Source organism: Antechinus flavipes, chromosome X (genome assembly GCF_016432865.1).
Source record: "Antechinus flavipes isolate AdamAnt ecotype Samford, QLD, Australia chromosome X, AdamAnt_v2, whole genome shotgun sequence".
Classification (NCBI taxonomy): domain Eukaryota; kingdom Metazoa; phylum Chordata; class Mammalia; order Dasyuromorphia; family Dasyuridae; genus Antechinus; species Antechinus flavipes.
In genome coordinates, this window is record NC_067404.1 from 81,788,281 (window position 1) to 81,814,539 (window position 26,259).

The 26,259-nt window shown below is 56.9% G+C and overlaps 1 protein-coding gene across 1 annotated transcript in view; it reads right to left on the bottom strand.

Moving 5' to 3' along the window:
* Window positions 1–2,639: 2,639 nt before the first annotated feature.
* Window positions 2,640–26,259, bottom strand: part of SHROOM4 (shroom family member 4) — a 133,424-nt gene continuing 109,804 nt past the window's right edge. The window contains exons 4-11 of the mRNA XM_051969185.1: window positions 23,231–25,673; window positions 20,788–20,849; window positions 13,407–14,042; window positions 10,172–10,302; window positions 9,818–10,100; window positions 8,418–8,667; window positions 6,083–6,352; window positions 2,640–5,332 (exon numbers count right to left, since the gene is read on the bottom strand). Of these exons, the coding sequence (XP_051825145.1) occupies window positions 5,063–5,332; window positions 6,083–6,352; window positions 8,418–8,667; window positions 9,818–10,100; window positions 10,172–10,302; window positions 13,407–14,042; window positions 20,788–20,849; window positions 23,231–25,673 (4,345 nt within the window). The 3' untranslated portion in view covers window positions 2,640–5,062. The remainder of the gene's footprint in view (window positions 5,333–6,082; window positions 6,353–8,417; window positions 8,668–9,817; window positions 10,101–10,171; window positions 10,303–13,406; window positions 14,043–20,787; window positions 20,850–23,230; window positions 25,674–26,259) is intronic.

A 26,259-nucleotide genomic window follows, 5' to 3' on the forward strand; every position in this document is an offset into this window, starting at 1 on the left:
AGCAGAGGGCTCTTTCCAAGACCCGGATCTGCTCCCTGCTTGCATCGCTGCACCCCAGAGCAGCAGTGGCTCCCTGTTACGTGTTGAGAATGGTTTGAGCTCCTTCTCCCTCCAAAATGTGGAAATCCACTCTCCATACTTATTGCCTCCTACCGTCCCTCAAGTGCTTTCTACCCCCACCAACCCGGACTCCCCTCCGCCTTGCTCAACGGGCCCGCCGCTCTCCCATCCTGGGGCTCACATCTGCCCGATTCCTGGGATGGCCTCCTTTCCACCCTTCCTTAATGGCCAGTGCCGATGTCACCTCCAAGACCCTTCTTTGCCCTCCACTCCCATTCACATTCAAGGGTCCCAGGGTATCTTCTCTGCTCTATCTCTTCAATCTCATATAGCGCCCCAGTCAGCTCTTTGTCCGGTCCCCTCAGCCACACTGCAGGCCCAACATCAGGAAGGCCAGAATTCAAATCCTGCCTCACTCACTTACTAGCTATGTGAACTTAAGCAAGTCACTTCACCCTGTTTGCCTCAGTTTCCTCATCTATAAAATGAGTTAGAGAGGGAAATGGCAGAGCGCTCCAAAACCCCAAATGGGGTCATGAAGAACTGGCCCTGACTAAACAATAAACTTTGTATCCGTACACAGTAGACACTTGATAAATGCATGGATTAGAATGAATGCTACAAGCTTGGGAATCACTTTTCAGGAGAATTCTGGGAAGATGGCAGAAGAAATCAGAATATTCTAAGCTCTCCAGATTTCCCCCTCAAAACAAAATCACTCCTCAGGGTGAATGAAGACCAATGAAAACCGGATAAGATTTGGGGCAGAACAGGGGTCCTCTTGGAACAAGGGGAGATTTGAAGAAAAACACGGGATGGAGGTTTGGCCCAAATTAAGTGTCAATCCCACCAAGGTAGCTTTGCAGAAAAAGCGAGCTAGCTGGGCTTGGTAAGGGAGCCTCAGGGCCAACCACAGGGACCTTCACCTCCAGAACAGTGTGGGAAAGGGGGGAGGAGGAGAAGAGGGGATTAAGTCTGGGAATATTGGGACATCTCTACTAATGAGGAACACCAGATCCAGCTGGTGAGTACAGGAGCGGTGGGGCAGGGAAGGTGCGTGCTGTGGGCACTTGGAGGGGAAGGGAGTTCTTGGTTTTAGGTTCCAGCTCAGAGGGGAGAGATGAAGGAAGGGGAGAACTAAAGCCAGAGGTAACCACACCCTCCTCAGGATTAGGGATGATTACACTAACAAACTCTTATTTTTAAAAAATGAGCAGGCAAAGGAGAAAGAACACAACCATAGAAAGTTACTCTGGGAATAGGGAAGACCAGGGTTCCTCTTCTGAGGATACTGATGTTAAAAAAAAGCTTCTCCTCCTCCAAAGAGTAACATTAAATGCTTACCTGCCCAGAATGAGTTCATAAAAGAACTAAAAAAAAAAGACTTTAAAAATAAATGAGGGAGATTGAGGAAAAACTAAAAAAGAAACATTCAAGAAAAAAAATGAAGATCATAAAAAAACCTACTAGAAAATGAAATCCAGAGTCTTAAAGGAAAAAAATGATTCTTTGAAGTTAAAATTGGACAAGGGGAAGCCAGTGAAGTTACGGGACCAAGAAATGGAACAAACAAAATAAAAAGAATGAAAAAATACAAGAGAATATGAGATGTCTCATTAGAAAAACAACAGATCTGAAGAGTGGATCAAAAGGGAAAGAAACCATAAAAATAAATGAACCACCTGAAATCTGCAACCAAAAAAGGAATCTAGATACTGTACTACAAGAAAATAAGCAAAGAAAATCATCTTGGTGATAGAACAAGAGGGGAAAATAGAAATAGAAAAACCCAACATTAACCAGGGTGGGACAAAGTGTGTAGATTCATAGGAAAGGGATAAAGAGGGAGGCAAAGGATCTGGGAGGGATTCTTGAGGTGGGGAGAAATAGAAGAGTCAGCAGGAACAGCAAACGAGCGATCATATACGTATATGTATGTCTGTGTCTATACATATATTGTATGGACATGATACATACAATGTGAAGAGATGGACCTTCTATATCTAGTGGGGGTGGGGGATGCCAGTCAGTGTATCAACTACAATGAGGGAGAGACGTACATATTTTGGATCCTCTTGTATGTTCTGCTGTGCCCGTGACCACTTTTTCCCTCTATTTCTTTTATTTGCTATTTAAGTTTTAAAATAAAATTTTTTTTAAAAAAAAAGAACTTCTAGAATATGATCCATCCTCTCAGGATGGCTGGTTTGGGGCTGGGCCCCCTCCAAGTATACCGGGGGCCCTAGACACTGCAGAGCGCCTGACTCAAGGCTGCGCCCAGCTTGGCGGTACAGGGCAGTGTGGCGGTTGGCACCCAGGGGCAGTGTGGCTCTGGGGCCGTGCGAGTCCTCCGCACGCCTCTGCTGGATGAGGAGGACGCCCTGAGTCGGACGGCCTGACGTTCCGGCTCGTCCAACTCTGGTGCTCCTTGTTTTCAAAATGGCCACAGAAAATCTCCCAGAGGCAAAAGGACCCCAGAATGGCGATCATCCCCCAGCTCGGCCCTAGGTATAGAAGGAGTCCTCCTAGAAAAGGTCCAGGAGGGGCCTTTCCCGCCACCCAAAGAAACACGAGACGCGTTCATTCTTAGCACCTTTTAATGCGGGGGGCTTCTCTGTGGGCCCAGGGGTACAAGGTAAGGCTGAGGGCTGGGTACAGAAGCAGACCAGGAGATTCTAAAGAGCAGGAAAAGAAACGAGGGCTCTCTCCCTATTGCTGTGAAGTGACCACTGCTCCCAGGATCTTCCTCCAGGCCCTCCCCCGCCCCGGAGCTCTCCTTGGGTATTTACTGCTGGGGCCTCCCTGAGCGGGACTTCTCTCCTTCTGGGCTTAATGCAGCTCCCTCTTGAACAACCACCCATCTACTGTGACTCTGTGGGTGTAGAGGCACCCAACAATGCAGTTCCCAACTGGGTCCGATCTCCAGTGCGTGTGTAAGCAAGTGTGGATTTGGGAGGTGGGAGGTGAATCCACCTCTTCTCGGCTGGCCCCGCTGAATTGTGTCTGGCAGGAGGGCCCGCGCTTTGGGGCTCTGGCTCTGACCCTGGAGGGCAGGGGAAGACAGGCCTGTCTGGGGCACCGAGGATAGCATTTGCCCTTTCTCTGCCCCCCTTGGGGAGTCATGAGGGGGCAGAAGAGGGGGTTTGACCTTTCACCCTATACAAACTGTGAGGTTTCACTTAGGAGGGGGCCAGCTCACAGCTCCATGAGAAATCTTGGTGCCCACGGGGCTCTCCCTGAGTGCCAGCGCTTATTATTGTGATGTCTTGGAAGGCCTTCACTCATCCCCAGAGCCCATTAAAGAAACCAGACATCCGTCCTGCCACTCAGACTAGTATATATTTAACACGCCCACCCAGCGGCCTTCACTTTGTCTTAAGCGAGATCCTGGTCCTTCTTGGCAAGCTGCTGCCCCTTAGCCCTTGCTACGGCACAAAAGGCCCAGGGGATAAGGGAGAATGTGGCTGCCTGGGCTGGGCTGGGGGGGTCGTCTCTGAAAGCTGTCCCGGCCACCCCAGAAAGACTACGCCCACGTCGGGTCCGGTTGGCTGAATTCCTCCCCTTGCTTTCAAAGATAGTAAACCGGAGGGCAGCAGCTGTCAGGCCCCATCAGCAAGAGCCTGAGCAAAGTCCTTTGTGACCTCCCGGGGAGGACACCGGAGCCCACCGCCGGCCTCCGGCTTCTGATGGGTGAGAGAGAGCCGGGCTCAATCGCCCGCCTCGGAAATCTTCAGGGCTGAGCCCCACTGGCAGTCCACCTTACTTTCTTCACACCGGCACCTACTGGATCCCAGCCTCTGTCGGGACCCTCCTAGAGAAGCACGGTCCTCCCTTGGAAGAAAACCCCCATTGGTCCACGTAGCCGGAGGTAAGCCAAGGCCGAGAGACGTGGGCCCCCCGATTGGGAGTCCCTTGCTGCTGCACCCATGGGCAGAAAGAAGAGGTGCCAAAATGGAAGTGGAGATGGAACTGTTTCTGGCTGGAGTAGGCCAGGTGCCTCCATCTCCCTTGGGCAGTTCTGTGAAGAGATGGACCTTCGATATCTAGTGGGAGGGGAGGTGCCAGTCAGCGTATCAACTACAATGAGGGAGAAAACACCGTTTTCCAGATTGGGGGCCCAGAAGTGTGGGTACAGATGGTTGTTAGCTGAGGAGAAAATCAACCTGAAATATGAGCCCCACGGGCAGGCTGGATGGGCTGTGGCCATGGCCTAGGAGACGGCTGGTCCTTCTCATTAGCGTGGCAGTGCCACCGGGGGCCTCGGGGACTGCCCACCAAGACTTCTCTTACAGCAGACTTTGACCCCCTCTTCAAATGCCCACTTCCTTGGGGTTTTGGAGCATAAATAAATAAAATGGAAAAAACAACGCTAACATACAACAAATGGAGGACAGGCCCTTCTCTCCCAAAGGGGGGCGGCTTAGGCTTTCACGGACCTGGGAAGCGACAGCCGGCTTCTCCGCCGAGGTAGCCGTCTGCTGTGAGGGTGGAAGCGGGTGGGCAGGGACTGCTGTCGCCACCGGGGATGGCACTTAGGGACTGACCGTGGCTCTCGCTGGCAAAGCTCAGAGGGAAAGCTACCCGTGGTTTGGCTGCCTGATAGAAATGGCGAACCACCCCTCTCTGCCTTGGAGTTTCTCTCGAGGGTTGCCAGGTGGGCTGAAGGACCCCCTGAACAGAGAGGAAAATAGCAGAGAGAGCCAGTAGACTTGGGTCCGGGTTCTGCATGGAGTGCCGGGCCTGAAGAGGCCATGGGCACAGGCAAGCCACCTAGAAGTATCTGCAAGCGGGTTCTGGAGCTGGGAAGGGGGTGGGGGCAGGGGGTTCTTTGGGCTCTTAGCAACAGAAGGCACTTTTTGGGGCTGGGGCGTTAGCATGAGGAGAGTTGATGGAGGAAGGGATGGGCAGAGGGAGGGAGGGAGGACGGGCTTGTGGCCAACTCTGAGACTCTGAGCGGCTCCGGGCCCATTTTCCTCCTTCCCGCCAGCTCACACAAGGAGCCTCAGAAATCTTGGGGGCCCAGCAGGAGGCTCTCGCGAAGACATTTGAGCTGTTCCTCCCCGAGCTTGATCTTCTCCTCCAGCTGCCGCTGCTCCATGATGAGGGCCGACTTCATCTTCACAAAGTGACGGTAGTCCTGGAGCTGCTCCTGGAGCAGGTAGCGGGACACTGTGCCATACACGGCTTTCTCCCGCCGGTCCACGTGCTCTTTCAGCTCCTTCGCATCTTCTAGCTGCTCTGTCAGCTGGCGTTTCTTCTCCATCAGTACAAGCTGGGGGAAAGGGCAGGGGTCAAGAGGCATCAGGGAAAATATTATGCTCACGCAAGCAGGAGCTGGGAACTGCCGGGCGACCATCCCCTCTAACCCCAAAGGTTGGGTCCCTGTCTCCCACCACTTGATTTTGCTTTCTCGTTTCAAAACGAGGAGGACATTAACCAGAGCCCAATGGTATCGGGCAGCCGGAGACGAGGAGACTTAAAAGGGATCAGGATCGGCTCGTAGCTGAGCTGGGGGGACCACTGAGGCCCAGAGAGGGAAAGAATACGATCCCTGTCTTCGGATCATGGCAGAGTAAAGAGTCAGGACCGGCCCAAACTGGGAGTAATGAGGGAAGAAGGTGGGCAGAGGAAAGAGTTCCATAAGAGCTGAGTTTGGCTTTGGGTATCATGAGACTCCTGGCCAATCGGGAACTCCTGCCTCACCGAGTGTACGGTGAGTTGCCCACTAAGCAAGGTACTCAAGCAGAAGCGGATGATAACTTGGATGCGCAACGAAGAGGGCTTTCAATTGGGTCTGGCTGGGGGCCCTGCCAACCTGGGAGTTCTCAGATGCCCTTCCCATGGGCCTGCTAGGATTGTGAGGTTCACCCTCCGTGAGGGCAGGGCCTAACCCACAGGGGCCTGCTCCCAGTCCCACCCGGGGCTCCCAAGTGGCCACACCTCCCCGGCCCCAGCTGCTGCCCAAGGAAGGCAGCCGGCGGGCCCACACGGCCCGCATCCCCACCCTCACTCTGCCCCCTACCTTCTCCTGAGTGGATCCAGGGTCCAGGCTGTTGAGGGCATTCTCCACCCTGGCCAGCCGGCCAGAAAGGGAGAGCAGCAGGTTGACCACCTTGTCCAGGTCACCAATGAACAGCCGAAACTTGTCGAACTCGTTGGCCTTGCAGACGGCCTTCAGCACGGCCTCCACCTCCTCCCCCAGGGCCACGTTGGCACTGATGTCCTCCATCAGCCCACGCTGGGCCTCCTTCAGCACGGACAGCTTCTTGCTGATGCTGGCGATGAGCTGCAGCTGGTGGAAGGGAAGGTCAGGGGTGTGGAGGAGAAAGGACGGTGTGGTCAGTGTCCGGGTTGAGGCCAAGAATCGGCCAGAGGAAGGCTTTTGCGCACCGGGCCTTGGAGGTCTTGGGGATGGGGTGCTAGCTGCCTCCAAAGGGTGCTTTTGTTCTGCTCGGCTCCACGGGACAGAAGCGGGAACAGCCATGGTGAGAAGTGGCCGAGAGCACGGGGATGGGGGTGGTTCTGGGTACGAGTGGGCAGGCTGGACCTTCATCACACACATGTACTGGGGCCCCTAGCCACTAACGAGGGACAGCAGGGGCTCATTTTCTCAGTGGGAGCCATATACTCTCCTAAGGTGGGACCCCGCCCCAGAGGTAGTGAGGTCCCCTAGGCCGAAAGTGTTCAAGCCCCAACTTCTGCCCATCGTCGGTCCGAGGAGCTTGGGCCTATCACAGATCCAGACCCGGAAGGACCCTCAAAGCTTACCTATTTCAACCTCCTTGTAAAACTGAGCCCTGGATTAAGAAACAGGTCCCACTGAGGGCCCCACAGGGACCGGGTGGCAGAGCCACACTTTGAACCCTGCTTCTTCAGACAACGCAGGATGGGCTTCCTGGGCTTTGGATTGGCTGGCCTTCGGAGGCACTGCCAAACTGGCTACACCAAACCGAAAGTGCTTCCTAGAGTTCCTGAGAAGAGCCAGGAAAGAGCCTTCCTGGCTTCTACTGGTCCTTAGGCCCCAACGTGACTGCTCAGCACCTGGAGATCCCAGGTGGAGGCGACGAGAGGAGGAGACACAGAAGATGGTGACTCTACACCTGCCCCAGAATGGCATGCTGAGCCCCCACATGTGGACAGTGGCTTGAGGGGAAGGGCCCGAAAGAGGTTTCCCATAGGCCTCTGGGGCCAGCCTTGCCATCCTGACCCAAATTCCGTACTCGGGGAGGAGATGCTAAATGGCAACTCTGGAAACCTGGGCCTCCAAATAGAGACTTGGCTTGGACCGTGGCCTTGGAAGGCTAGCCTCCTTAGGGCATTTGCAGTGAGGCTGCAGCACAGCAGCGCCTCCAGGCTGTCCCGTCTTCCTGACTCTCCCCTCTCCAGTCAAAAAGGCTTCCTGGACCCCCCAGTCTCCCTGACAGTCACATCTCTGGCTCTGGATTTTGTTATCTCCCGTCCTCCTCCTCTTTATTAAATTTACTCCTGCAGAGCTCATGGCCTGAGTAAGCTAGGGGCAGACAGAGATAGGCCGTGTCTCCGAGCAGCTCCAGGAAACCCGTGAGGAGGAGGCAGGGGGCCGGAGGCGCCGGGGGTCTGAGGTCACGGCTGCCGGCCCGCTCTTTTAGGGTTTGGGGGGAGGGAGGGGCCCTTCCTTCTCCCGCCCCACCCCACGCCTCCGCCTCAGAGGACCAGGGGCCCAGGTACAATTTCCGGGAGGTTTGAATTGCGAGAGATGGGAGAGTAGCCTGGCAATGTTGCCATGGCAACACTATTTGCTTATGAAATCCTATGGACAGAGGGCGAAGGGATTCCAGGAATCAGATTAAAAAAACAAGCCAATGGAGTTTAGAGGAAAAATGGCAGGGGGAGGTGCTGTGCTTCTTGGGAGAAAACATCCCCCCTCACCTGTTCTAAAGGCACCCACTCAGCCTGGCAAAGCAGCACTTAACAGCCTCCCGACTGCCCAGCAATTAGGACCCGTGTTGGGCAGGGGCTGACTGGCAAGGCTAGATCTGGAGGGAGGAGGCTCATTAAGGACTAGGCCAGTTCCAGGAGGCCCTGGCCATAGAGGACAGGAGGCTGGGCCTGGGCCCTGGGCATAGAGGCGAAGGATGGGAGGCTGGGCCTGGGCCGAGAACGGAAAGGCATGGGCAAGGGAAGTGGGGCCATAGAGAATATAGGGAGCTTTGGGTTTTCCACAGCAGGCAATCTGACTCCATGGCCTACTGGGGGCTGGCTTGGGTGAGGAGGGTGGTCAGAACCTTCGGTGGCACTGGAGGGGCGGAGCTTTCTGCTCCGGTTTGGGGGGCCCAGAGGCCCCAAGTGGATGCTCCATTCCCAGAATCCCCACCTACCTTCTTCTGAGCCAGCTCCTGGTCCACTTCAGCCTCTCCCAGGGAGTCCTTGGCCAACTGGGACAGGTCCTTCATCTTGTTCAACAATTCCGCTTTGGCAGCTGAGGTGTTGTAGTAGGTGGAGTAGGAAGTGGAGCTGGTGGGGCTGGTGGGGCTGATGAGGCCGCTGGGGTTGGTGAGGCTGGGGAGGCTGGTGGGGCTGCTAAAGCTGCCGGGTGGTGGCGGGGGGGAAATGGGTTGGAACTCCTGCCTGAGGGAGCACAGAAGCAGAGTTGAGCTGGAGGGGGCTGCCCGGGGGGCCACTTTGAGCATCTGGAAAAAAGAGCGGAACCCAGCCTCCCAGTGTCTTAGGTGAGGGGCAGCCACCAATTGGCACAACTCTACAAAGCTCTCCCCACCCCACCCCTCACCATGCTGGGTGCATGTTAATAGGAAGTCACTGAGCAGCTAAAGGCTCAGGGCCCATAAATCCTAAATGATGGCAGTCTCGCCGCCGCTCCCCACCCAGGAGTCAGCCCCGGACCATCCCCGCCAGGCAAGGGCGATTTGGGAGACATGAGCCTTGCGCCTTCAAAACAAACCCAAGAAGAATCGGGAAAGGTTGCCAAGGTGCAGCTTTATCTACTTTGGGAGAAAGCCCAGCAAGCTCCTATTGGGACACGCAGGGATGACCCTTGACCTTGCAGCTGGTGGCCCCCAGAGGGCTGGTTCTCACACTCACTTCCAGCCCCTCTTCTCCACGTCCACAGCCGGCAGCTTAAGTCAGGCCCTTGGCCCTTCGGCCCGGGCTACACAGAGAGACCTCCTTACGGGACTCCCAGCTGTCTCCTCTGCAATCCCCACAGGGGGCAGAGAAATTTCCCAAAAGCACAGGACTCTGGCCAAGAACAGGCATTGCCTCCCAGTGACCTCGAGGAGGAAACGTTAACTCCTGAGCCTTCTACCGTCTGATTTTCTGGGCTTCCTGTGCCCAGCGTGCCAACCAGAAAGCCACGCTTGCTATTCCCCAAACGTGGCACTCCACTCTCTCCCAAATGGGCCATCCCTTTCTCCCTTACATCTTCCTCCAGCTCATATCACCAGCCACAACGAGTCCTTTTCCTTGTCCTTCAGTTACTTTCCTTCTTAATTGATTACACACACACACACACACGCATGCACGCATGCACGCACACTTATCTATCGCCATCCTCCCTCAGTTGAAAACCAGTTCTTTGAGGGGAAGTACTGTTTTTCATCTTGTCTCTTTGTTCCCAGTGTGTGACACACAGTAGGCACTTTACCATGTGCTGCTGGGTTGGGTTGGGGGGAAATCAGAAGGCCTAGCAGCCAGTGGGAAGGTTGTTGCCGTCACCATCCCTCCTTTCCCCAAGTCTGCCCACTTAGGACGAAGGCCCTACCTTTCCTTGGCTACCTCCTGTCTCCTTCTGACCAAATGCCAATTCTGGCAGCCATGTTTTTTCCAAGGCAGCTCATTGGCGGGGAAGAGGTCGCCCATGACCTCTGCAGCCGTCACCATGTTGGAGGTCGAGTTGAGGATGCCAGCCAGTGACCGGTCCCTGTCAGCCACGTCTCTCATTAACTCCTCCGAGTTGACGTGGGCCGAGGCCGACCTCCGTGTCGAGACCAAGCGGCAAGTTTCAACCTCCGTGATGTCTTGAACAGGCCCGGATTCCTCTGTGGCTGCAGAACAAAGTGGGAAGTGAGTGCTCATGGCCCAGATCTCCCAGCATCCCCCATCACCGATGACTCACCGAGGCCGGCAGGGCTGAGCCGTTGCTGCTCCGGGCTCCAGTTGACCAGGCGGTACTGCTCCTCGGGGGGAGAACAGGTCTGGCTCCAGTTCTCTTTGGCTTTGGGCTGGTCTTCTACCAGTGCTTCCGATCTTTGGAGGGGGAGAGGGAAAAGAAAGAAACCAGACCATCAAGCCTCAGGACGGGGAAGTGGACTATTACCTCCATGGACTAGCCAGGAGGCTCCCCTTTAGAGTGCCAGAATGTCAGAGCTAGAAAGAACAGGTCAGAACCAGAAAAGACCTTAAGGTGTCCAAGCTGGAAGGGACCTCAGAAAACCGAATGTCAGAGTTGGAAGGGACTTGGGAACACAGACTGGAAGGGACCTTAGAACATGGGATGTCAGAGCTGAAAGAGATCATAGAACACAGAATGTCTGATCTGGAAAGGATCTTAGAAAACTGAATCTCTTAGAAAACTGAATCTCTGATCTCAAAGAGATCTTAGGACACAGAATGTCCAAACTGGAAGAGATCTCAGAACACAGGATGTCAGAGCTAGAAAGAATGGAAGGTCAGAACCGGAAAAGACCTTAAGGTGTCTAAGCTGGAAGGGACCTTAGAAAACAATGTCAGGATCGGAAGGGACTTGAGAACACAGAATGTCCAAAGTGGAAGGGACTTAGGAACACAGACTGGAAGGGACTTTAGAACATGGGATGTCAGAGCTGAAAGAGATCACACAACACGGAATGTCCGAGCTGGAAGGGATCTTAGAACACAGAATGTTTGAATTGGAAAGGATTTCAGGACACAATGTCAGAAGTGAAAGAGACCTTAGAATACAGGATGTCAGAACCGAAAGGGATCTTAGAACCCAGAATGTCCAAACTGGAAGAGATCTCAGAACGCAGGATGTCAGAGCTGAAAGAAATCTTAGAATACAGAATGTGTGAAGTGGAAGGGATATTGGGCATTGAAATGTTAAAGCTGGAAAGGACTTTGAAACAGGAAATGTCAGAACTAGAAGGAACCTTAAAATATGGAGTGCCAGAAGTGGGAAGAACTTTAGAACTTAGACCAAAGAACATCAGACTTGGAGATGATCTTAGAACACAAAAATATTGGCACCAGAAGGGACTTTGGAACATCTAGAACTAGAAGGGACTTCGGAACACAGTGTTAGAACTGGAAAGGACTTTAGAACTTGGATATCAGATCGGGAAGAGACATTAGGATACTAAATATTAGAGCTAGAAGGTACTTTAGAACATAAAATGTGAACACTAGAAGAGATTTTTGAACGTGGAATGTTAGAGATCTTAGGATACTGAAGGGAAGCTAGATGGGACTTTAGAACATAGAACATCAACACTAAAAGAAATTTGATCGTTAGAGTTAGACGAGACTTCAGAACACAGAATTCTGAACCGGAAGGGACCTCAGAACAGATCAGAGAAAGCCAGAGCTGGGAGGAACCTTGGAACATGGATGTAGGAGCTAGAAGGGATCTCGTCATATGATGTAATTTCCTGGGCCCAGAAAGGGAAAGGTTTCCTGTTCTTGTGGGACATGAAGCAGGAAAAAAGCTTTTGGGGAAAGGTGGGGAGGAGATCGTCAGCCATCCCTAAGGTCCTTCACAACCCTGGGCGCTGGCTAAAGACGCCATGGAGAGCTGGGCGAGGCAAAAAGGCACACTGGCTGTTTGTTAGGAAACCTGAGCCTTGAAGCTCGGCCCTTTGAGGGGTAGCCTGGAGCAACAAGCAAGCCCCTTCCCTTCTTAGGGACTCAGGCTCTTCTGGAAATTCAGAGAGGGAGGGGGAAAGGAGAAAAAGCAGGGAGAAAGGAGAGAAGGGGAGGTCGGGGAAAGGGTCTGTTACCTAAGCTGTAAGCCTGGGTGACCGGGAAGATGTGGAGATCTAGGCAACTCGGCCGGGAGAAGGCCGAGTTCTGTTTGGACATATTGAGTTTGAGATGCTTCTGGGACAAGAAAGAGATTTCAGGAAGTGGGATGGAAAGGACTCTGCGGCTCCTTCTAGCTCCAACGATCTAGCATTCGAAGTCCCTTTCCTCTTGGGCTTGCCTCAATGGCCTTCTCTGTAAATTCAGGGGCTTGGACGTGGACAAGACAGCAGCGCTCTAGGCCGACTGATGTTTTGGCTGAGACTTCCCTATTGGACCCTCTGGCAAGAGAAATGTTCCTGCCTTCTGAGTATGGAGCTAGGGAAGGGGCTTCTGGGGACCCTTAGTCCTTCACCTTGGGGGCCGGGGGGAGAACAAGGCCCCCATCCTTCCCGGGGGAGAATGAGTAGGAGAAACGTAGGCTGGGCATCCAAGACCACCGTTCAAGGTGTGAGCAAGAAAGGGAGAAGAACGGGTGCTGGCAGGCTGTAGGCTGAAGGCTCTGGAGTTGGGGTGACCTCTGGGTAGAAGGCAGGTGGTATGGGGGCAGCAAGATGGAGTTTGTGGAGAAAAGAGGATTCAACCCATGCTGAGAAGCCCCATGTGAGGCAATGGCTCCTCCCAGATCAATTTCCCAAGAGCCCGATGATGGTCAATAAAAGGCCTTGGAAGAGAAGTACAGCAGTGGAGCTGGCGCCGGGGGCAGTGGCAAGGGACCTTGAGTCAGCTCCCTGCCCGGCCACTTGCTGCCCTGTGAACTAGTGCCAGTCCCTCGCTCTCAGAGCCCCAGGTATGTGCAAAGAGGGCGTTAGGGTGCCCAGGATCATAGAGGGCAAGAGCTTCTTCAGGGCATCGATGGGCATGCAAAGGTCAATGGGGCCTCTGAGAGTGACCTAGAGAGTATTGGCAGTGGGGACCTCGCTGGCCCCCAAACTGGGCCGTTCCAGGGCGTATCCAGGGAGAATGGGCAGCCATGGACAGAGGGCTTGCTGAGGTGATACCTGAACGAAGAGGGCAAAGAAAGGAAGCAGCTCAAACCTGCTCAAAGTGAGGCAAGAAGGGCCTTGAGGCCGTGAGAAGCCTTTCACATCCCTTTCCCAACAGGGCCCACGTGCCCGGCTGCTGGCACATGCCCTTCCTGCCCGTGCTTCCCATTTCAGAGGGGAGAAGGCAGCCGAGAAGAGCCCCCCAGGCTGATCAGAACAAGGCAAGGGAGGCCACAGGCCCCCCGACCTAAGCCGGGGCCGAGGTGGCCTGGCTAAGGTGCGGGGCCAGCCTGGGGTGGTGTCTGAGGCTACTCTGGGGACTGGGTGGGAGTGGCCCCGTGGGTCCCCGGGTTCCCCAGAAAGACTTGCCTGGCTGCTGTTGCGGGGTCCGGCTTGAGGCCCAACTGCTCCGGCATTCTCCACACCCCGCCAGGGTGGTAGTACTGAGGAGCAGGCTGTTCTGGCCCAGGCCTGTCACCCGTGGATGGTGGGGGGAAGTCTTTGGGCAGGGGCTCTGGAGGGAGGCTCTGGGACCGCTTCCTCACTACCTCCGCCGGGCCCCCCTGGGGACGAGGCTGCTCCAAGACCGTGTCAGACCGCCGGCCGCCGGTGGTCTCTAAGCTGGCGTACTGGGAGTGCTGAGATAGCCGGTGGCCCCTGTACTTGGCCCAGTTGGGAGGTGGGGGCCGAGGGGGGGGCGGGGCTTTCTTTCTGGCTCCAAGGGGGTCCGGCCGGGTCTCATCCACCTTGGCCAGGAGCTCTCTCCTCTCTCTAGCCCGTGTGCTCGGGGGGTCCAAGTTGATGTGACTCTCCGAGAAGGCCCGACCCCGAAGCGGACGGGGCAATGGCGGCTCGTAGACGGCGCTGCCCATCAGGGTCCCCACCGAGTGATCGTAGTCACACAGGAGGTCCAGGGAGGAGGCTACTCGGTAGCACGCTGACCACTCGCGCCCGGGGTTCTCAAAACAAGAGCGTGTGCAGCCGATTTTATAATGAGGTCGGTCCCTGGAAAACAGTGGAGAGGTCCGTTGGAGCATGAATGCCCCCAGCACCAGAAGCAGGTTCCCACAGAGGGCCAGAGCTGGGAGGATCCTGCCCAGAGCAACCCGGTGAGGCCCCAAAGCCCCCGGCCCTTGACTCACAGGGTAGCGTTTGACCAATGACAACACGGCCCCCCCCTCCAGAAAGCACAATTTCTTAAGTGTTAGGTGCCCGCTCGTGGGGGTACAAGCTTGGTGGGAGGCAGACCATGTGTCTCCATGTGCATATTCACATCCGTAAGGGATAGTGAGACACCTGGGCTCAAATCCTATCACACACACATCCCATTCACTAGCAAGGTGATTGTGGGAAATAATAGCTGACCTTTATATGGCGAACTATGGCTTACAAAACCTTTTATAAACATGATCTCATTTGATCTTTGAAGCAACTCGGGGAGTTAAATCCCAATTATCCCCACTTGACAGGTAGGGAAACTGAGGCAGACAAGGTTAAGGAACCAGAGCTGGATTTGAACTCAGGTCTTCCTTGAGTCACGCTACCTCTCGGGGCTTCAGTTTTTTGACCTAGAAAATGTGGACACTGGAACAGATTTCCGGGGCTCCTTGCTGGCCCCGATTCTGGGGTCTCATGACCCCATCCAGACTGAGCCACTTGTATGAGGCCATTGGTTTCCAAAGCCCCTTGACCTTAGCTCAGGGGCTAAGCGTTGCCCAGTGGCAGGAAATTTCAGTGGTTCAAGGAACTAGTTAATCAGAAGAGCTGTTCAATAATCACCACGGAGACCAAGGCCATTTTTTTTCAATCGAGTAAGAGACACAGTCAGCCAAACTCTGTGGGACGGGACCAAGGGTCATATTTTCCCCCCTTCCTCCATAACCCCCCCAAAAGCTGCCCCACCCTCAAACCCAACAGGCTCCCAAAGACCATAGGATCCCCGGGCTGGAACAGCAAGCTGATTGGTCAGCATCTTTTTGGCCAGGCTTCAGCCTCCAATGGCTCCCTGATTAGTCATGCAGGGTTGAGGCCAACCCCTAGCTGAGGGCATCAGGGCCCTACTTCCCAAGGGAGCCTGCTCTTTCTTCAGAGATCTCAAATCACAAAACTGCCTTCTACAAGTCCAAATCGGCCTCCTGGTCGATGGCCTGCCTCCCTCCCCTCCATGGCCTGCTGGAGTCAGCTCTCTTCTCTGCATCAACTGCTCGATGACTGTGATGAGGCCTTCTTCCTCCCAAGCCTCCTCTTGGCTGGCCAAACCTTTCATGTCTCCCACCCCCTAAATACGCCCCCTCCCTCGGGCCCACTCTAGGATGCCAACATCCTTCCTCATATCTGCTACTCAGGCTCGACCACGGGCCCCCAGCTGGGGCCTGAGCTTTCTCTGGGCAGAGGGTGTAGGTCTACCACCTCCTCACTGGGCAGGCTTCAGGCCTGGGTGGCCATGTCCCACTGGTAGCTACGAGTGAGCTCTCCACCGGCTAGAGCGCCCACATTTCCCCCAGGAGCTCCCGGTCTGGACTTGGGGAGCATGGTTTTTCCCCAATCTCAGCACAGAGCTTTATGTTCTCTTATTAAATTTCGCCTTATTCAATTTGGCCGCTCTCTGGCCTGTCAAGAGATTTTTAGGTCCTGCCTCTGTCATCTAAAATACAAGCTGTCTGTTCTCTGCTCTCTTGGGGTGTAATGGGGGCCAACAAGGCAGTCTGCTGCTCCCCCTCCCTGCGAGGAACCCTTAGCTCCCCCTTTCAGAATTAGGGCCTCCTCGGAGGGCACGCCCACCTGATCCTGTCTCACAATTAAAGTAACCACAGATGACAGTTACAGGTTTACAAAACACTCTCCATCAGGTTTGGTCCTTGACAGTACCCCTGGGGAGGCAGGTGATAGGATTACCCTTACTTTTACAGAGAGGGAAACTGAGGCAGACAGAAGGTAAAGTGCCTCAGCCAGGCTCACAGAGTTCACAACCTGGTGGGCAGCTGTCTTTCCTTCCAACAAACCTGGGTTCCCTTCTGCCCAGAACCTCACCTCCAGCAGACCAAGGAATTCTCACCTGCTTTCATTTCTCTAGCACTCAACACACACTGAGTGGGGGTGGATGAACCGAGACCCACTGAATTATGGGGAGCTCTCGGCCCTCCCCTACATGCTGCCCCTAACCCGGGCATCCACGTGACCGCTATGTACGGACAGAAAACCCGCCAACTCAACTGCCCTCTGCAGGGTCTGAACCCAGGACCCAAGGAAGGCCCCAAGCTCCCAAACCATTCCTTTCTCTTGCCTCTGTTTCTCCAAAGCTGAAGGGTAGGAAGGCCTTCAGCAACAGGGAGTCAACAGTGGGGGTCCCTATCCCTCCCTCTCACTTAGCCATTTCCCAGAATACCTTGGTGTCAACCCAGAAGCTCTAGAACCTGAGAAAGAGCCAGGGTCTACCCTCAGGCTTAGCTCCCTCTTGGCTCTCCCAAGTTTCTCATGACTCATCTCCTAATTAAAAAGCCCGGAGCCATCAGCCTTCAGGTCCCACTCTGTGGGCACATGTAGGGGGAAGGGAGCAATCATGTGATCTCCTTGACTAATGGTGGCTTCCACCATGAGTCCTTCCAGAAGCCCAAGCCCTCCTTGCCAAAGGCAGGCTTCTAGCCTCCAGTCCCCATTGGGGCCTGGAAGGAGGCAGGGGGAAGGGCCTGGGGCGTGGGATCTTGGGGTCAAGGCTTTGCCACTCACTAGCTGGGTGTAAGTCCTTGGATCTCTCTAGGTCTCAGATGGCACACCTGTACAATGGACAGCTGGAGGAGGCAGCTCCAATTGTGGGGCAGCTCCCACTTCTGCTCCCTCCTTCACAGGGCCTCCGGGCTCCCCTGCCACTCCTGGCCCCTCTCCTTTGTCTCCCTCTGCTACCTCCTTCCTAGGCTTCTGTCACCCAGCAACCACCACCCAGTAGGCTGAGGCCCAAAGTTCCAAGGGGCCATGTCAGCCTCCTTCAGTGGAACAGTTCCAAGGAGAAAGCCAAGCCTGAGGGCAGGCCCTGGCTCTTTCTCAGGTTCCAGAGCACCACTCCCTTCCAAACACCCGTGGAGGCTTGGCGGTGAGAGCTGTTTGAATCGTGCCTCCGGCACTCCGGCTACTCTGTGAGCTCAGGAGAGACATTGCCTCCCTGGGCCTGTTTCCTCCTAAGCCAAAGAAGGTCCTCTCCTGCCCCATTTTCTGACTTCTGTGCTCCTTCAGCCTCTAAGAAGGCAACTCTGAGGGCCAAAAGTAAAGGCCGGGCCTCCACAGCAAGAGCCCCAAGTTCAAGCTTGGCTCTGTCCCTTGGTGGGGGGCTAGGGTCAGTGAGGGCCTCCAAGGCCCCTTCCGGGTCTCCAACCAGGAGCTTCTGGCTTGAAGTGACTGAAGGTGGCCAGTCGCCCCTTGTCATCACCCCGCTTAAGCTGAGCATTCCTGGGAAGGGACCCAGGTGTCTCTTCCACCCATGTGCCGGATGAGTCTTTTGAGGCAGCTGGAGTTGTTCCCGGAGCCTGAGGGACAGCTATGGCTTTAGGTGAGCAGTGCCTGTTGCCAGCTCCACTGAGGGAGGCTGCCCTAAGGCCTACAGGATCCATCTGGCCCCAGCCCCCACCTGTGCTCAGCAGCAACTTTCTTGGTGATTTAGGGAAATCCCAGAGAGCTTGTCTATCCAATTTGTGGACAACATGGCCCAGGAAGGGGTGCCAACCCACCAGATGGCAGAACGGGCATCCCCAAATAGCTCAGTGGCCTCAAACAGGGGAGTGCAATGAAGATGCTGAGAGAGACATAATAGCCACAAATGTCAAGTCCTACGCTCAGGTCCAAAAAGCCATCTGCACAAGCACAGGGGAGACTGGTAAATGGTTTCTGGGAAAAGGAGCTGGGGATCCAAATAGTTGGCAAATCGATGGCAAAATTACAGAGGGGGAAGCCAAGAATATAATGTTGGCGACACAGTGGGCCCATGATGCAGGGGAGGAACTGCCTCTGCTGTTCTCAGCCTGGGCCCGGGCTAAGATCACCCATCACCATCCCCAAATCCTCAGGGAGGCTCCAGCCAACGGGTCACACTCGATGGCCCGATGGCTGTCGTTCCACAAGCGGGCTTCCTCTTTTGTGGCTCCCCTCTCCTGGTACTTTAGGCCTCTCCTCACACCCAACCTGAGAAGGGGTGGCTCGTCATCATGTGCAGGGCAGGCACCTGGAATGAGGGAGGCCTCGGCCTGCTTGGCCTGTGACGGGAGGACTGCACTCAGTTCTGGGCCTCACTGGCCATCAAGGGCATTGAGAAGTGCCCAAGAAGAGTCCTTTCGCAAGAGCTGAGGGCCCATGTTCTCGAGCACCTGAAGACACTGCTGTTTAAGAGTTGCCCCAGGTGTGGAAATGTTCAGGCCCGCTTCGGGCACGGACACGGTCCTTTGGCTCTTGGCCAGAACCAGAACAGGGCCCAGTTCTGGTTTCACTCTGGCTTCTTGCTGTGCCAGCTGTGGTCCTCTTGGGAATCACACTGAGGCTCCCATCCTCCCCCTTCATCACTCAACAGATGCCCCTCCAAAACAAGTGGGCTGTGGGCATCATGGCCCCCAGGGCCCCCTCCCCTGTCAAATTTGTGAAGGTTCTCTCTAGCATCTGGGAGGGAGCAGCCCAGGCCTTTCTTGGCACCGACTAAGCATCAGAGCCTCTGCCATCCTGCCAGAGTCCCTGGAGGCTGGCTGACAGAAGAAAAGCCCCAAGTTCCAAAGGGTGGGGGTGACGGTGGCAGCAGTGGGGTCTGGGGGTTGTGCCTTCCCTCCAGAAAGGGGCTGAGCAAAGCAGGATAAGTCTCCCTTCCACAAGAAGCCTCCCATTTTGTTGCCTCTTTGTGGGTTCAGAGGAAGAGGCCTTCCTAGGCCTGCTTGGAATCGTGGGGCCTGTCCCCCTCCCTTCTTTGTGGCTCTGGTCTCTTTCCTCCTGCCTCTTGCTTTTTCAGCACTCTGGGCCCCAGAAGCTCATTTCCTTGGTCCGTCTGCTACCCTGGGCACTGTCTGCCCTGCCTTCCACAGCCAAAGCTCCTTCTGCCCCTTTTCTTCTCTGTCCTCAGAGAAGACTGCTTTCTCTGCTGCTCTCCTGGCTTCACTGCCAAGGCTTCCCACTGCCCTTAAGTCAGAGCTGATGACAACAGTCAAGAAACACCAGGAGGTACTGACTGTGGGGCAGACCCCGAGCCAGGTGTGGGGCGTCTGGGGACAGAGACAGGGGGGTGGTCTTTGGCCCAGGCTGAGCGCCCCGTCTTGATCGGCCTCTGTCGCCAGCGTCCCCTGCCCATACTGGACACGCCTGACCAGCCGGTCCTCGTCTTGCCCAGTTGTTCTCCAAGGTCTGCCCGCTACCTCGTGCTCTCTCACCACCTAAGCCCAGGACTCTACTCTGGGTGATGGCGGCTTCCCAGCCACCCGCTACCTGTGCTACTGATCACCCTGTGTCCCCGGCTCACTTCCCAGCTTGGCCCAAAGGGCCTGCCCCAGCTCCTCCCCTACCTGTGTACGCCACTTCGCTACTCTGGGTTCACCAGCCTGGGGCCTAGAACCATGGGCCAGCCTTGTCTCCTGCCTGTTCCGTGACTAAGTTGTGTTGCCCCCAGCAACGTTCTCTCCTCCTGGACTGATCACGCTGGCTCCCGTAGCTTTAGCACCTTCAGGCTCCAAAGGCCTTTTACCATCATCTCATCCATTTTACAGATGAGGAAACCAACGGGGCCTAGATGTGGGAGGAAAGCTGCCCACAATCATCCTGATGGTCAGCACCAGGCCCCCGGCCTCTAGTGGGGCCTCACCAGCCAGAGGCTGCCCCCTTACCTTGTCTGGGAAGCTGTTGCCAACTGGGCCAGACCCCTGCCAGCTCACAGACTCACAGGCTGCTGGCAAGGTGCTCCCCATTACCACTGATGAACCCACATACATACTCACACACCCACCACACCACATCACATCCCACACAGGCACACCAAACACACACACACTCCCCAGACATATCCATAGCACACACATACACACAGTGCCCATACCCCCTCACACACACATACACGTTTTCCACACCCACACCCACACACCCCACACCACATCACTGCATGTGTGCACACTCATATACTCCACATGTGCTCCCACATGCTCCCCACACACTCCCACACACTTTCCTGAGACCAGCAGCTAGAATTAAGGGCCTTGCACAACACCCCAGAGCATGGATCCTTGGGAAGACAGAGGGCTGATGGGAGGTCTCAGGAGACTGCTAACGATAAAAGGCCAAGCGCTCTTAATAAAGCTGCAGGGGGCGCCCTCCTAGGCAGGAGCAATCCCATCATGCCCTCCTTGCTTGGAAGCTGTCACTTCCACTTTTTGCATACTTCTGCCCAGCAGACAAGACCCCTCCCTTCTCCCCAGCACTAGGAGGTGTGTTCTGGGAGGGCACATGTGCCCCCCAGGGAGGGAAGCCTTTGCCCATCCACCTCCAGGGGGGCAAACAGAACAGGTGCCAGGCCAGAAGCAGCTGGGGCAGCCTCTTCTGTGACCCTGGGCTGTCCCTGTAGCTCCTGAACCAGGATACACTTCTGGCTGTCCCTGAATGCCAAGTCTGTGGCCTCCCTACAGCCTCCTCCCACCTTTCAGTCCTCAGGGCCATGGATCAGGCTGAGGGGTTCTGCCACAGCAGGACAGGCCCCAAGCCCAGCCCCACCCCAGCCCCGTCCCGCTCACACGCCACCTACCTCACAGACTGGCCGGCCTTCCTGGCGATCTTGGCCGATTCCCATTCATCTGGAGAAACTTCCTACAAGAAAGACTCTGACAACTTAGGCTGCTTGCCTCCCATCCGCTGCTTCCTCAGGCTGGAAGCAGGTGATCCCTGAGGGGCCCTGAGGGGCCTGAGTCTGTCCCACCCGCATGGCGGGGCAGCCACACACCACCTGAGAGAGAAGGTGCTCCCGGGCCGGGGCCATGTGGCCCAGGGGCCTGGCAGGGCCCCCTCTCCCCACCCCCTCGGAAGCCCTGCCCCAAACCAGTCGAGCACGTTTGCTGTTTGCTCTGGCTCACGATCTGGTTCTCGGTGCCCGCTTCCCTCCAGCCTCACCAGCATCTGCACAGGAGCCACCAGGGTCCCTTGCAGGGGCTAGCTCGGAGGCACTGGGCCCTCCCTGGCAGCAAGGGAAGGACTGGGGCCTCGCCCCCTTTTAGAGGCTATCTGCCCTATGCTGCTACAGGCCACAAACTCAGCAGGCTGTGAGAATCCTTCTCAACCCCTGAGCCAGGGCGTCCGATCTTGCCTCCAGACACCACTCTGCCGCCCTGGGCCATCTCAGTCTCCAGAAGCCTTTGGCAAAGGCAGGAGGCCAAGCAGGGCCTCCCGAGGGCTCTGCCCAGGAGAGATGCCATGGCTTGCATTCCACCCCCATGCCCCTTTTCCTATGAGCTGTCCCCGAGCTCCTTGTCCACCCTTAGAACCACAGAACAATGGAGCTGGCAACAACTTGGAGAGCCCACTCTGCTGATGAGGGGACCAAGGCCCAAAAGTGGGGGGACTTGCTGGCAGTCACATGACCAGCCCCCTGGCTTCAGGCTTACAACCTCACTCCCACAAGTTTCCTTCCCTTCTGTGGGGGCTGAGTGATCAGCGTCACTCCCTTTCTCCAACCCTTCCCGTGGCTTTGCACCTGGTAAGTCAAATCAAGGCAAGACAACAAGCACTGATCAGGCTCGTGCTGTGGGTCAGACACTGTGCTTGGGACCAGGGGTACCAAACAGGCCACATGGCCTCCGATTTCTAAGGGTTCCCAGTCCAACGAGGAAGGGCAGCTGCCCCCTCCTGTGAGTGGACAAGCCCGTTAAAGAACATGCAGCTGATCTCAGAGGAGGCCGACCCGTCAGGCAGGCCATCCCACTTCCCTAGACTGATTTCCATTTCCTCCATGGGAAAATAACACTGAATCAGATGTTCTTTGGTTCCCCTCCACTCCAATTCCCAGCAGGGGAGCCCACAATCGCCAATCCTCAGTGACTTGTCTGTCTCTGGGGCCTAGTCTACAACCTCCCTCCCAGGGCACTGCTTCTCCTCCCAACCTGCCTTTGCTCCACAAAGTCATAAAGCCCAGGGTTCCACGGGTGCTAGTGCGGATGGTGAGAGGCCACAGAAATTCTGTTCTGTGGGACCTCGGGCCTCCACTTTGCGTCACTGCAGACAAGTGGCAGCAGTAGGCCACCATGGTGGATGACCTTCATGAGAGCAGTCTGGGCCAGCTCCCCTTGGCATCCTACTTCCTCATGTTCTGGGAAGTCACCCTCTCCCCTTGGGAAGCTATTTCTGGGCAGGGATGTCCAGAGGGCCAGGATGGAAAGGGGGCAAGGGCCCCAACAGGACCCTCCCACTGTCTATGGTGTGCTAACCCAAGACCAAGCGGTGGGCCCCCTTCTCCCCTGCAAGACATATTGCAGAAGGGCACACACTTTGTGGTGGAGGCCAGTGCTTCTTAAGGACAAGTTTTTCTGTGCTCCCAAGATTCTTGGCCCCAGGGCTTGGCTGCCATCTACCTCTCCAATCAGCTCTCGGCACTGTCCAGCCACATCCCACCCAGGCCTTTGGCAACTTCTCCCTCCTGCAGTAACTGTCTCACAAATCAAGAGAAGCTGAGCCAAGGGCTCCTCGCAAATTAAAAAAATTAAAAAGAAAAAAGAGCCCACAGCCACCCGTGCTTGAATGCGGTTCTGGCACCACGGCTGCCCAAGCTGGGTGCTGCATTCAGGGGCCCAGCCCTTGACCACCTCACCCCCCTCCACGCCCACAGTGTGGTCCCTTCTGGTGCAGGGGACAGACAGCTCCACCAGGCCAGAGCCAATGGCTGAGCCCGGCCAAGCTGGATGAGGAAGAGGCCTTCCCTGGGGGCTTCCAGGACAAGGCCTGGCTCCATCCCACCTGACATCACAAGAACCCCAAGTGGTGCCCAGGAAGGGAGACAGACACGGGGATGGGCGACCCAGGCAGCCCTGGATGTGGCTTGCTCGAGTGCCCTGGTGGAGAATGGGATCTGGGAGGCCTCTGGGAATGAGTCACCCCGAGAGCTGAAGACAGGAAGGAGGGCAGAGGGGATGAGATCTGCTTGGTGCTCCCATGCAAAGCCGTGGGCCCAGGCTCGCCCCCATGGGAGGCCGGGTACTGACCTTCAGCAAGGGATTCCTGGCCTTCCAGGGAGGGCTGCCCTCTTCTCCGACCTTGTGCTGGGGCCCAGGGTGGCAACAAGCTGCACAGCGGGCCCATTGCTGGTGGCAGTGGTGGTTCCGGTGGCCACCGAGCACGCTTCTCTTCAGCAGGCCCGGACAGTAGCTGCAGGCATCGTGGCCCACAGCTCCCTGAACACTGCACGGGTACGAGCAGGCCCGGAGGCACTCGAACTCTCCACAGTGCGCCAGTGGCTGGCAGCACACCGGCTGCTCCAAGTCTTTGCTCATAAAGCATTCCGGGTAGGCGGCCGGCTCCACGGGCAGGGAGGACGAGGGGCGGTAAGCTTGGTCCACCGAATGGCGTCGCAGGTCCCTGCAGCCCGCAGCCACTGGCTGGAAGCTAGGAGGTTCCAGCGGTTTGGGCCTCAGGGCAAAGGGTTTACTGTGTCCAAGAGCTGAAGTTGGGGGTGGCAACAGCTTGCTGGTGTCTTCAAAAAACTTCTTCCTATCTGCAAAGGGCATGAAGACACCCTCCTCCCCAGAAGCGCCTCCTGGCTCCTCGCTTGGGTTCAAAACCCCACTGGGGATTGGTGGCAGCTGAGGCTGCAGTTTTCGTTCGGGAGACCATCGCCAACGGCCTCCCCGGACGCCGGCTTGGGGCCTGGGCTTGGGGGGCCCGTGCCCGGGGGCTTTGCACCAGGGGTGGAGTCCAGATGTGGGCTGCCAGGGCCTCTGGCCGGGGCTGCCGGGGCGCTCCAGTGCCATCCTCAGCTCCCGGCTCTCTGTGGCCTGGCTTAAGCACTCTGAGGATCTGGCCCTCAGCAAGTTGCCATTAGGCCGGGGCTGGCTGGAGAAACGCTCCCCTGGGCTGGGCAGTCTGCGGTGAGCCGGCACTGCGGGTATCTGAGGAGGGGCAGGGAGGGGCGGGGAGGCCACAGGAGGCGGGGCTGGCGGGGAGGCCACAGGAGGGGGGGCGGGCTGGGAGGCTGCAGGAGCTGGAGGCTGTGGAGATGGTGGAGTCACAGGGGTGGCTTGGGGAGTCTCAGGAAGTGGAGGCTCCTCTAGCTCCTGCACAGGCTCTGGCTCTTCTGGGTCGCCTTTGATCTTCTGCAGCTGGGCCTTCCTCCTCTGGATCTCATTGCGCAGGCTGGTGGCAAAGCGTTCACTTCTGCGCCGGGGCTGGGCGGAGCGGTAGCGCGGCCCGTGGCTCCTGCGAGCATCTCCTGGACGGCTGTTCTTGACCTCCGAGCCCTCTCTGGAGCCAGCCAGCTGAGGAGCAGCCTCCGGGCCAGGGAACTGGGGGGCAACTGCTTGGTCGGAGGTTCCCCCAGGCACGGGGCTGCTGGGGGCCGCGCTCTCTATGCCCGAAGGTTGGCCACTCACCTGCTCTAGGGGCCTCTTTTCACTAGGCTTAGTCTGGGCTCCAGCCACTGGGCCTTGCTGTCCCAGGTGGGCACTGTGGAGGGGGGAGAGGGTCCAGCGATGCCCCTCCTGCCTGGCCTGCAGCTCAGCCTCCTCACTCTCCCCATCCCTCTCGGCATCGAGGCGCAGTGACCGGATCTGAGAGGCCAGCAGCTGCTCAGGGGCACTGTGACGGTGGCCACCCAATCCCGTCAGGCGGGCAGGGATGGCGGTCAAGGTGGCGGTGGCCATCTCCTCCTCTTCGGTTTCCCCACCGGGGCTGCTGGATAATGGGGGCTCTTCCATGACGTGGGCCGGGCTGGACCACCCCGTCCTTGGCAGCAGCCTGGGGTCACTGTGGCCCGGCTCGGACGGGCAGCTCACCACACAGTACTGCTCAGCAGACAGACACCCCTTCCAGTGGTCCTCGAGCGGCTCTAGGAGCTGGCTACAGGGGCAGCAGGGCCCAGCGGGGAGCTCTGTGGGGAGCAGGGCCTCGGGGTTCCATCTCTCCTTCAGGTACAAGGCAGCACCAGGGACTGAGGCCCTCCGCTTCTCTGTCTGGTGGAACTGGGCCTTGGAGGCCCTGAGACTGTCCCGCCTTACTGGAGGCTGGGGGGGACCTGCAGGAGCCACAGGGAGCTGGGCAGGAAGAGGGAGAGAACCCTCCTGGGGGCCAGGCGAAGGCTGGGACCTGGGAGTCTGGTGTCCCGCTGCCCCAAAGACTTCCACCCCATCGGGCCCCGTGTGGAAGCAGAGGCCATTAGGAGCCTTGGGGGGCCCGAGGGCCGGCAGGCTGCAGTCCGAGGCTGCCGTCTCCTCCGGCCGCAGGGGCAGGGCATAGTCTGACGCGCTGGAGCCTGCGGAGAAGGAGCTGTAGGCTGAATCCCGCTGGCTCTGGTATGCGCTCTGTTCCACAGGGGAGATGTGGCCCTCGGGGCCCACTTGGCTGGGCTGTTCCAGGCTCTCCATGCTGCCAATGGAGCTGCTCTTCTCGGTGCTGCCGTGGCGGGACAGCGGGCACCACTGCATGCACGAGTCACTGCAGAAACAGAGAAGGGGGGCATTCAGAAGTGGGGGGGCCAGGCAGAGGCCTGCAGCATCTGCCAGGGAGACGAGACCCAGGTTTGGCCAGCGGGGACCGAAGGACGAGAGTGCTGAGCCCTGGAATCACAGATTTTGTGTGGGCACATGTCCGGGCTAGGCACTCCTGGGCATCTCCCCAAACCTCAGCTTCTTCATCTCTCACCTGGGAATAGCAACCCTGGCACTCCCTCCCCACCCCATTCCCACTGCTCCTGGCCTGCTGGTGACAACAGGAAGGATATCAGAGGGGGGAAACAGAGGAGGCAGAGGGAGGGATACTGAGCCACGGGAGAAGGGAAAGGCTGAGGGAAGGCTGGAGAGAACAGATGGGGGGCACAGGAGAGGACCATCCAGATGGATGCCACGGGCCACGCCCAGCCTGAGTGGGGGCGCCCCGCTCCATCCCTGCCCTGCCAGCTGGACCTTGGCTATCCCTTCCCTCGGGGCCAGCCTCCCAAGAGCCCTCACCATGAGCCCATGGCAATGGGGGTCAGTGGAAGCTGCACTGCCATGCCCTGCCCCTTTGAAGGCAAGGGCATGAG